This window comes from Ursus arctos, unplaced genomic scaffold (genome assembly GCF_023065955.2).
Source record: "Ursus arctos isolate Adak ecotype North America unplaced genomic scaffold, UrsArc2.0 scaffold_30, whole genome shotgun sequence".
Classification (NCBI taxonomy): Eukaryota; Metazoa; Chordata; class Mammalia; order Carnivora; family Ursidae; genus Ursus; species Ursus arctos.
The window spans coordinates 5,141,330-5,153,677 of NW_026622986.1; the positions used below are offsets into that span (position 1 = coordinate 5,141,330).

At 35.2% G+C, this 12,348-nt stretch overlaps 1 protein-coding gene across 28 annotated transcripts in view; it reads left to right on the top strand.

Annotated features, from left to right (window-relative positions):
* The window catches only part of PARD3 (par-3 family cell polarity regulator), a 634,782-nt gene that overhangs the window by 377,645 nt on the left and 244,789 nt on the right, over nt 1-12,348 (top strand). For 19 of the 28 annotated variants that reach the window (XM_026483458.4, XM_026483446.4, XM_026483457.4 and 16 more), the window contains 3 exons: nt 3,774-3,913; nt 6,304-6,432; nt 8,784-8,822. In XM_026483458.4, coding sequence (XP_026339243.2) covers nt 3,774-3,913; nt 6,304-6,432; nt 8,784-8,822 — 308 coding nt within the window. The remainder of the gene's footprint in view (nt 1-3,773; nt 3,914-6,303; nt 6,433-8,783; nt 8,823-12,348) is intronic. The other 9 variants (XM_026483463.4, XM_026483464.4, XM_026483450.4 and 6 more) reach the window with 1 other exon arrangement.

Below are 12,348 nucleotides of genomic sequence, written 5' to 3' on the forward strand. Positions count from 1 at the left end.
TTTCAGGCTATACTATTAAGCCCAAAATAATAGTGAGGACTTGAATGTTTTGATCACCCCACTCAAAGAGGACGTCAGAGCTCCTCCATTTTAACCCCATCATTTTGGTAAGGGCAAGTGATTGATTGATTGAAAGGTGTTAGTGGTTCATAGTAGAAAGTAGGTTCACCCAGCAGATGGCTCCTTGTCTGCTACTTTTCCAGAATATTATACTGCTTTCCTTCCTTAAGATGACTAGGGAAATTCTAATGGACCTTGCTAACTCTTTATTACGTATGCCTTTTATCAGTTTACTTATTTACGTGTGCTTTCCATAGACTGTGCATCCTTGTGTATTAGGAAGCATGCTTTTCCGTTTTGTTCTTGACGACTCAGAGCAGGCTGCTGGGCGTGATTTTCTGATTTCCAAACACTGTCCCCTCTAGGCACTGAGTTACACTTTTGCTGTTAATCACCCGTTTTGGCTGAGCGTTCTGATAAATTTTAAAATCATCTCTTTCAAAATGGTGTCATAAAGAATATTTCTGTTTTTTTTTTTTTTTTTTTTAAAGATTTTATTTATTTGACAGAGATAGAGACAGCCAGCGAGAGAGGGAACACAAGCAGGGGGAGTGGGAGAGGAAGAAGCAGGCTCATAGCGGAGGAGCCTGATGTGGGGCTCGATCCCATAACGCCGGGATCACGCCCTGAGCCGAAGGCAGACGCCCAACCGCTGTGCCACCCAGGCGCCCCAGAATATTTCTGTTTTTATGAGCTCAGCCAACTCCTACAGTTAGGTGAAAATGAATCCAAGAGAGGTTGAGTGATTTCCTTAAGTCACATGGCTGTTGGCAGCAGAATCTTACTAGAACATTTTCCATATCCTGACATTTAGACCATTCTTTCCATTTGGGGTAAGGTTTACAAGGTTGTAAACTCTGAGATTCCTATTTCCTTTCTAATCATATTCTTTCATTGAACTTTATGTGAACCACAAACTCCTTATTTCTGGTTACTGACTTTTAAGCTCCAAATACTTGGTTGACATGATCAGGAATTGACAGCTTTACTCCATTTTTGAAACCTCTTACAAATGCAGAGTTATGTCAGCATAAACCCCTTTTACCTTTGTTAATTCCTAAATGAGATAAGTATCAGATCCTGTCTTCCTCTTTCTCTACTCAAATGACAGGCCCTTGTTTTTAAGCAAAAACACGGTAAGAACCACAAACGGAATTGTATAAAAAATAAAATTCTGCTTGGAATCGCTCAACAGGAAAAATATTTTACTTGGCCGTTGTCAAAGATATTAGTTCATAAATATCTTTGCCCTCTTACACTAACAGGCATATTTATTTAGTTAATTATGGTTTTTCACACAATTATATTTTAACAACTTATGATACAATATGAACTTTTAAGTGAAATGAAATTTTACTTGCCATTAAAAGAGGCATTCTTTTGAAGACAGAAATTAACAGTTTTATTTTAATAGCATTTCAAAGATATGATTACATTGACACTGCTAATTGAGAAAGACTGCGCTCAATCATCAAGATCAGGAAAATGGAAACAGTGGTTTTCTTTTAAACGTTTTTCTGACTTTGAGTATTCTAAATGATGTAGAGCCTCATAGCTCTATCCTGATTTTTATTTACTGTGAGAACGTGTGACAAAAGGCGGAAACCAACTGTGCATTCTGTCAATACTTACAAATATTTTATATGAAAAATTAAGTTTATGTTAAATAAGAGTGAAGAATGCTGATTCTCTTTGATCAGTACTGAATACAGATATTTTAATAATAATGATTGTATGACAATGAACAAGCTTTCACTGTAGCTTACAGATAAGACTTTTACCAATTACGATCGTTAAATTTAACATTTTTAATGACGTACATCAAAAACATAGGGTGTGTCTGTGTTACACTTTAAATTCAGTTCAAAGTGAAGTGACATGCTTTGAATGACAGTTCTTTCATAAACTGAGACCAGTTCTATGTGCTAAGTGGAGAAGCCTTTGTGATAATGATTCTTAGGCATAATTTAGGAACCATGTCATATAAACATGACAAAGTAGAATAGCCCTTATGTACTTGCTTCCATAATTATGATTTCTTAATATTTATTGCCATTTTGCCATTCTCAGATACCCTGCTCTTTTGTAGAAATTAGCTTTTTAATAAAGTCAGAGGAGAAGGTCAGTAATCTGTTTCAGTCAGTGCAAAATGTTTTGTTGGCTTTGCTAAATGAAAATTGATATCTATTTATCTTTCTTTTAAAGGTCACTGCCTGAACTTTTAGCTTACAGATTTAGGGGTTATTGCTGATATTTTAATAGTATTGAGGTTCATATAACAGTCTTTGTAGTTCATACAAATTAATATTGCAAAAGGAGAATAATTTAGAATTCTTTCTTAATAAATGTTATTGCAAGTCATTAGAGTTTCATGAAAGCACAGAGACATATGGAAAAGTCCCAGCAGAATAATTAGGAAAATTTCATATAGACGAGATGCCATTCAAGTCTTCAACCCAGAAGACTCAAGAAATTAACAGTCCAGGCACATTAAGGTGACTGTAGACTTGAACTAAATGAACGTTTTGTTTGTACTTGAGAATGTAGATGGTAGGTTTTGTTACAGGTATAACTATGGGGTATTTTCTTCATATCAACTTTATGTTTCTTCTTTAACCCACGTTTTCATTCATAGTTACTTGCCCATATTTATTTACTTACAAATTTGTACCCGTGCTTCTAGTTTTGTACTGAGTGCTGCATCAAATTAATGCCTCCTTCCACAGATTTTGCACCTTAATGTAGCTCTTTATTCTTCCCACATGAGCATTTGTCCTAGTATCATTTTGACTGAAGTGGAGCCTAATATTGCTAAATAAGTAATTTTTTGAAAACCTCCAGTAGAAATTAATCATTATTAGAAGTGTCATAAAAATTGTGTGATTCATTAGAAATGTGTTTAGTCTTGACATTTTTTCTTGGCTCATTTTGGCTTGTTGCATGTTAGTTCTAGTAACATGTGACCCCTTTTCTATATTGTATTGCATTTATGAGTGCCTGTCAGGGCAGCTGCTGAAGCCCCTACAATTGAAATTATACAGCCCAGCACAGTGATCTGCAAATGCCTTATTAATTTCAGTGCCTTTAAACATAATATGATGGTCCTTAGACTTGGTAGCTATGATCTGAGTTGAGGTCTTCCCTAGGTAATTTGCCTTTGTTTTTTATTTTTAAAATTTTATTTATTTTGTTTTAATTATAGTGTTGGGAGGTTCCTTATCTAGAAAAATTTGTTTTCACTCTTTCTTTTCTGTCTTCCTAATCATTGTCTCTTTCCTTGCTCCTCCTCCTCCCTTTAAATCTAGATACCATGATTGCACCATATTAATTGATATTTGAGGTACTATGGGTTTTAACAGATTTTTTTTTCCCACACGGAGAAATTAAGTTTATTTCACATCAGACATTTCGACCAATTTAAAAATAAAAACTTTTAGCAGTCATATTTGTGTGTTACCTGTCATCTGTCTTGGACTAGATTCCCATTTCCTCTTCGAGGATTTTGATACATATAAGCCATTTAAACCTTTCCTAATTTAGTTTGTTTTGAAAAAGCTATTCAAACTTTTAAAGTATTAAAAGCGATGTAGGCCACTGTGAAAGTTACAAAATGTCACGCTGAGGTAGAGAATAACGAAATCTTTCTGTGCCAGACACCTGTGAAATTCAAGGTATCCCTGTATTTGCTTTTCTTGTTGTCATTACGTATCTAGGTTCAGAAGGCCTGGGATTCAGCATCACTTCCCGAGATGTAACAATAGGTGGCTCAGCTCCAATTTATGTGAAGAACATCCTCCCAAGAGGGGCTGCCATCCAGGATGGCCGACTTAAGGCCGGAGATAGACTTATAGAGGTGAGTGACTTCCAAGTCCAAAGTTCCATCATTCTTAAAAAGTTCCGTTTTCAGGGGTCAGTTCTTTTTCACGAAATCTTCATAAATATAAAATTAAATTATATATTTTAGCAGAAGCATGCATCATAAAGCAGCGTATTTCTGCTTTACTTCAACGTGTTTCCATGTTATTTGATGAGAAATATCTTTTCATTGAGTGTACTCATAAATTTTGAGTTACTCAGACATTTGGTTTATGAGATAACGTAACATTTGTCATTATGTAAGTACAGTGTCTGTTAGGTTCTATCTAGATGGCTTTAAATTTGTGTCTGGCAATGTAGAAATGATATCTACTTTGTAATCAGAACAGAGACAAACGAAGTAAATGAAAACAGTGTGTCCTGATGAGAGGAAATTTTGAAATGGCAGTGTGGAGAATGAATTGAGACATAAAAATCAAATGTCAGAAAAAAAAATAGTTTTTCACAATTTTCTTTCTGTACCTCATGAGTTTCGGTTCATTGGTCTTTGAGGCCATCTTAGACATACATAAGCATACATAGATGTTTCTGTGTGTGTGATTGCCTGTGTATGTAGAAATAAAAGGAAGAAAGATGGAGAAAAACAGTCGCTTTTCTTAGTGTTTCCTTCAGACAACGTAATCTGTATTCCCAGCAGCAGATACCACCTTTCCTAATTGTTAACTGGCATTCAGACACTAATGTTAAGGTACGTTTTTGTGGCGTTACCCTCTCTTCTTTACTCGTAGCTTCATATGTAGTTTTGAATTCTCCAGATCAAGCTCTCCTAAAGATCTCTTGAGAAGTAATGGAGCAAAGGATTGCCTTCCAGATTTTTCTACGGCTACATTTTGGGCCTAGAGTTCTTAAATCTTACTCCTTTCCTTTGTTTCTTGTTCTTGTGACACCATTTTTAAAAGGGGTCCTGGTAGAGGCTAAATAGAAGGAAAGGTTCGAGTATAAATTATATTTAGAGTGTTGTTTCCAGAAAGGGCCACTTGTCCTTGGGGCACAAATTGAGTAGCACTGGTCCAAGTTTTCGGCGGTAGCTTGTTTTATGTAGTAGGAGGCTCAGCTGGGACTTGAATGGAGTCGTCTTTGCCTCTGAGTCCAAAACATGTCTGTCCTCCTCTCTCTGGCACGAGCCCCATCTTCCTTCTTTCTCATTGAGTCTCTTTCCTCCCATAATTGCCTACTTTCAACACATCACAAAGGCTTTTGTTTTTCTTTTTGAGCAGTGAGAAGAGCCTGCGGCCTCTGTTTCTTCAGAGTTAGGCTTTATTTTCTGTAGATATCAGCTTTATTTGAAACTACATTTTCACACATCTTAAACCCAACTTTCTAGTATCTGTAGTCGTATCTACACAGTGTTAACAGTTTGTGGGCAGGTTTTCTGAGCATCTGGATATTTGGAAGCATCAAGTCACTCTTTCTTTTTATTATCTAGAAATTTTTCCTTTCTATGAACCTGTTACTACTTACCTGTTTCGTCCAGTCACTTAAATAGTAGTACATTGAGCAGTAGAAGATGGTTTTTAATGGAGAGGGAAAGCTTCCAGAACATATTTTAACTACAGGGTAATTTTGATATTACAGTTTAAATAATGTACTTTATTGCCACGGACAGAATGTTATTTTTCTCTAAAGTGAATACTGTCGAATAGTTTTTAAAATAAATTTTCACTCTTACTTCTTTTAAATATATATAGTGCTTTCCGATAATGTTGTTATACTTCCTAAAGGTAAAAATAATGAGATTCCCCAGAAATTGGTTATTTCAAATCTCTCTTTCTTTTTCTTTTTTTGGGGGGGAGGATTCTCTTAAAACATTGAAAAATATTGAGGTATTGCTACCTCAAAATATTGTTACCCCTCTATAAAGATTATTATTAGTTTGTATTCTTTAATGTGTGTCTTTTAGGGGAAAAAAAGCTATCTTTATAAGTTTCAGTGAAATTTCATTGAAAGTTTTACCAAAATATTTTGATGTGTTTTTACTACTCCCTTTAACTTTTTTGTTTTGGTATAAGATAATCTATGGTACATAAGGCCATCAAAGATATCTCAGTCCAAAGCCGTTAAGTTTTGTATTAACACGATTAATTTGGATATATTTGTTGGTTACTTGTTACTTGTTAATGCTCTGGTGGCTGTGACTTTTGGCTTATTCGTGAACGCTGGAAGATTTACTAGTCCTGTCTCACTTCTAGATACCTAGGCTATGTTTCATTATTAGCTACAGCAGCCTGGTGGTTACCCGATCGTGGCAGAATTTACCACAGAATGAACTGTGCTCCATAGGACACATGATACATTCTAGGATGTGTGTCTTTTCTTCTGTCGTATGTTTGCACAGCATTGCAGCTGAAAACTTTTTATTTGTTTTAGGTAAATGGAGTAGATTTAGCAGGCAAATCCCAAGAGGAAGTTGTTTCCCTGTTGAGAAGCACCAAGATGGAAGGGACCGTGAGCCTTCTGGTCTTTCGCCAAGAAGATGCCTTCCACCCAAGGGAACTGGTGTGTAAATTTAGAGCAGATGAAAGATTTCTGATGCACAAGAGCCAGGGATCTGGGCTAGCCACCTGATGGCCAATGTTTATCAAGACATTTTTCCAAATAGTTTCTATATTTTATATATCTTTCAGCCTTAACTTAGAATAAGCATTCTTTTGTTATATTCGTTCAGTTTCGAAGATAGATATCCACAATATTGAGTGTAGGGGTATTTAAAAATCAAATTGAAAGGGTATTTTCTAGGACAGCAAATGTTTATTAGTGAATGCTTTCAGATGGACTGATTGAATACAGAGACGTTGATTATTTCATAACTGTCACTTCAAAGGCTGTTGTTGAAAACTTGCCATCTTCTCCACTACATATGACAAATGTTCATATTTCAGATTTTCATAGTACATCTAGCTAAGCCAAGTAAACCTTCTTGCTTACTGTTATATGAAAAGGAGTACCTTAATTAGAGTGTTACCATTGAAAGTAAGGAGACCTGAGTGGTAATAAGCCCCATGGCCATTAATTACTAATATTGACATTATTTGGAATGACATAGATGAAATAAAAAGGCATTTGTTTGCAATTCATTTCATTTTTCAAATGTGTATCAATATGTCTAAATATAAGAGGTATTTACATAGTATTGGTGTGAATGAAATATGTATACTAAGTTGACATAGTTTGAATGTTTTTCTGCAAGAAGTGCCAGGTTTCATTTATTATGTAAAAACAACATAATTGGAGGAATCACTTTTATCTTTTGATGTGCTAAGAAAAATGTTTTATTCCCAGTACAAGTGGCATTTTAAATATTTCAAAATAGATTTTAGTTGGGAGATTTTAGAGCATTTGACATTTCTTTCAGTCAGTTTCCAGCTTTAAGCAACAATTAATTCATATATACTGGAGTGGCAAGGTTTTAGGGGCACAGTTCCCAAATTTGTCCCGTAGCCCTAAATGTCTTAGGCTCATATTTCAGGTACGGGTGTGTCATGGTTAATAAAATTTTCCTTTTATTCTGAGCCAGATAGGTTTCAGTGTAGGAATACCCCACCCCCTGGTTACACAAATTTACTGTGATTTCATGGAATTTCTGATTGTGATAGGCCCGAAAGCCGAACGCTTGTGTTTTAAGTAGATTTTGAAAATTATAAAAAGTCTTTATTTCTATTTTAAAATGTTGAATGCATTATTTCCCAATTTAAATTCTGTTTTCCATCTTCCCCCCACTGTTATCCAATTTTGTGCTTAAAATGCCACCTGATCCTAAATCTGGAGATGTCTCTATTAAATTGTAAATGAGCCCTTAAAAAAAAAAAAAATCCTAAGCTTTCGATGTGATTTGCTGAAGCCTTCCGTCTTCGTCAGTCTATCTTAGCCTGGGTAATAGTTAGCATTATCAGATTGCCAAAGCTTAAGCCCTGCTCTCGGGCAGCCCTTCTCCGACTCAGTGCCAACATCTAGCCAGCGTAAGGTTATTCGGGTTCTTCTTGTCCAATTTTGATCTTCCAGGCTTCTGTTTTCCCCTTCTGCTGCCTAGTTTTTTTTCTTGGTTATTTAATTTATTGCTTGTGAGCTTTTCATTAAGGAGTGAGCCAGTAGGCCGTCAGTCTATTATTCATGTTGCAGCTGCTTTTTAAGATTTCAAAGAATAAAATTCTGAAAACTTCAAGGGGAGGGGGGTGCATGTAAAATGATCTTTGAATCCAATTAACAAAACTCTTTTCCGCTGTTTGGGGTGTCTGTGTTTAAATTCTGTGTCTAAAACAAAACACTGTTATCAATATGTGCCTTTTTTAAATAAATCAACCTTCTAAATATCTATGCAATTAAAGCAACTCTATAATATGTGAAAAAAATCACATTTATAATCTGTGTAATATTTTAAAGTATCATACTTGTGGTTCAGACTGCGGTTAAGACTGATAGTATCTGGTGTAGCTGTCAAATTATAATATACCTTATAACTTAGATGTAGTTGGGGAAATTTAAAACTACAACAACAGCAACAAAAACCCACCCAGAATTAAAAACAGTGCCATGAATAGAGAGCCAGTCTGGTGAGATTTGTCTTCCTCCAAATACTAAAGCCATGATATACTGTGAGTGAGCAAGGAAAAATTTACAGAAAATCAGAAAGATTTCTTAAAACACACAGCCACACACACAGAAGATAATACAACCACATCAGTGAAAGTTTGGAAGACAGAGTCATACGTCATCCATAATATAATCACCCTCTATGTATTTCGTGGGTTTTAAGAACCAACAAAATTTCCTTTAAAGTCAAGCTTTGTGTCCCTGTGTGTTGAAGATGGCTTTGGTCAGTCTGTATTTATATTTTTCTTCAATTCTTCTAGAATGCAGAGCCAAGCCAGATGCAGATCCCAAAAGAAACGGTAAGAGCTTTGTCTTTTGCAGGGCGCAGATATGTTGGAGAGAGAAATGGAACTAACTTCTGACTAATTAAATATGAAGTTACTTGTCCTCCCTTTTCCTGGCTCATAATAGATACTACATAGGTTCATTAAATTCCAAAGTGGTCTCATCTTAAGCTGACTTATTGGTACTACCGCAGATGGAGAATATTTCGGGATTACTTTTGGGTAGACAGGGATAGAGCAGAGAGAGACATTAGAGTAGTTTCTTGTCACCTTCACAGTCAGAGGGACCAAAAGTTGGTAAGTGTAGTAGTTTGACATAAATATAAAAGACTTTATGAGTTATGAAATGTTATATTTTAAGTGGCTACTAGGGGGAAAAAAGTAAAAAAGAAAACTTGATTCAGACACAGAATAATAGGGAAGGCTAAAAGCACAATAAAAGTGTATCATATGCAGGAAGACTAAAGTGATATGTCAGTAATTAGGCACAACATATTAGTTGTCATAATAACTTACAGTTATTTTAAGTATTTTAAGTTATTATAGCATATTAAAATGGGTAATTTCTCTTCATAAAAGTAACTGCTCACAGCTTTGATTAAAATGCAAACCTAGTTGTGTCCTGTTAAAGAGACAAATCCTAATACAGACGAGAAATAAAGGAGTAAGTTGAGTTCTAACAGGCAATGCTAATGTAATGAAAATAAGAATTCCTGTATCAGTGTATCAGTCTCTGAAAGTATGGTTTTAGTGTGGATGTACAGCGTGGGGTGAAAAAAGTGTTTTATATTGACATAAAATATCCAGTACAAATTCTAATAGTCATGATCTTTTATACATCAAACAGCATGTTATAAAAACATATCCCAAACTCTTATAAGTAGCGAGAAAATTTAACAAAACCATATCTACAGTGGGTGATACTAGTATATATTTCTCTAAAAATTTTCATTTTAGGTAGACAATTAGAATTTGATGAGTTTGAATAACGTAGTTAACAGTTTTGGTTTCTCTTTACACATTCATGAACAGACAGCTTTGAACCTACTAAACAAAGTGTTATTTTAAAACTATTCCATAATTATAAACATGGGTGACAAATCAGACCTCAGGAAAATCGGTGAACAATCTTGAGAATATTATGAATGTATAACATTCATAAGTATGGGTTGTAGAAAATTTATGGTCTTAATTTTTATTCATAAAATCAATTGGTCTATGATAACTAATAAAATTAGTTGTGTATGGTGGGTAGGTTGAAAGGGAAGGGGAATTTAGATTGATTTTTAAAGAATTTAAACTGGACACCAGTGTGATTCATAGTGTTTTATAGGTCATAATAATAGCAAAATGTACTGTAAAGCCAAAATATTTAAGATAGCATGATGTTGTTACGCGAATAGACGAAGAGAACGCTTGAACACATTAGCAAGGATAGACCTGATGTATATATGCATGTACATTAAAGGTGGCATTTCCAAATAGTGGAAACCATCCAAAGGATGGTTTATTTCATGTTTAAAATAATTAGCCATTCAGTTTAAAAAGTTAGATTTCTTTTTCTCACCATACACCAAAATAAATCTCAATTGGTTATGAAATTAAACCTTAAAAAGTACAAAATGTATTAAGAAAAAAGTGTGCAAAAAATAAAATGAACAAAAATATAAATAAATATATGCGAAAAATCTCTGTTGACTTTGGATAGTGAATGCCTGTCCAAGCACGGCAAAACCAAAATGTCATTAGATAAATAAATTTAGATTTGTCTATAGAAAACTTTGGTATAGCAATAACCATACCATGAAATGGTGAAAAGATAAATGCTAAATGGGGGAAGTATTTTGCACTGTGATCCTTGGTGAATAACTACCCCTTTATTGTTGGAATCTCATCATAGAGCTTTTAGGAAAACAGAATGATTTCACACATAAAGTAGAGTTGACCTTGAACGAGGGTTTGAACTACACGGATGATCCACTTATATGTGGATTTTTTTTTAAAATAAAACACAGTACCATGTTGTAAATGTATTTTCTCCTGTGATTTTCTTAATAATGTTTTTTCTCTAGCTTACTTTATTATAAGAATACAGCATATAATACATATAACAGAGAAAATATGTGTTAATCAACTGTTTGTGTTATCGGTAAGGCTATTAGTAAAGTTTATGGGGAGTCAAAAGTTATATGAGGATTTTCTACTGTGTGTGAGGGGTCAGTGCCCATAATCAGCACCTGTTGAAGTTCCGGACAACGTGAGATAGAATATCATGCTATAAACTGTAAAGACAGGCATGTTCTTTCAAAACATTTAGGCAGTCCTGGTGAGGAAATTGATGATTAGCCCTGAGCTTTTCAATCACTGAGGGGAAGAAGTGGTATTGGCTTTAATGCCATATTCCACTGAGAATTCCATGGTCCGTTTCAGCCCACTACTTACCCAGTACCCTCACGCGTTCATGTGAAAATTTGCCCAGCAAATGACAATTCAGCCACCTTAACAAAAGAAGATATATACATATGTATGTGTGTCTGATTTCTGATTACAAATGGAAATGTTTTCTGATGAGAGGTTTTCCAAGCTGAGTCAGAAATCAGTTTGTCTTTTTCTAAATATTTTCTTTTTGGGTTCTTTGTTGTTGTTGTTTACTTGTTTTTAATAGGTCCTCTCACATCTGTGCCTCGGTTTCTGCTCTTGCTATGTATATAATAGAATACCATTTTGGGTTGTTAAAGGCTTCATGTTACATTTATAACTTAAAAAAAAAAAAATGACTCCCCAGGTCTCTCTGCCTCTCTTTGTACCTTTTGAGGGCAAGTCATTAAATTCATTCAAGTCTTGAAATTCTCTGTTATTTAAACTTTTAGGTAATTGTAAGCACCTTGAGAATAGATATGTCGTAACAGTCAATTAATTTGTTTGTTGGTTGATTATTACAATGACCCATAACTGATTTCATTTGAGAAATTGAGAACACATCATTAAGGTGTATGAATAAGTTCAGTGACTAGTAGACCTCTTGAATTTATAAGATGGAAGTTTCCTGTACATCTTCTAAATATCATCTTAATTAATGAGAGTGGGAGATTGTAGCTGGGGCACAAGGTTACCAGAGTACCTAGCTCTTGGGGTCCAGACAGACCAGTTTCAGTTCCTTGCTGCTGAGAGGATCCAGAGGCAAAGAGACAAGTGGTAGGGAAACAAGAAAGGCATTTGTTTCAGTGAGGCGAACACTGGGAAGACCGTGGACTCAGATCTCAAAGATTGTCTCCGGAGTGCTGAAAATACTTCCAAGTTTATATAAAGAGAATGTAGAGCAAAGGTTGGTACGTACATGTATTGCCAGGTGAACTGGGGAGACGTGGGTCCTGAGGCTTCAGCCCAGCCTGTCCCAATGATGTCACCCAAGTCTTTTGGTCTCGTTATGAGAAAGAATTACAGGACAGATGCAACACAGCAGACTAGAGACAGAAGCTGGAATGTTTATTAAAGTGAGAGTACACTCTCAAGAGGTGAGAAGGCCAGTGAGTGAGCTGAT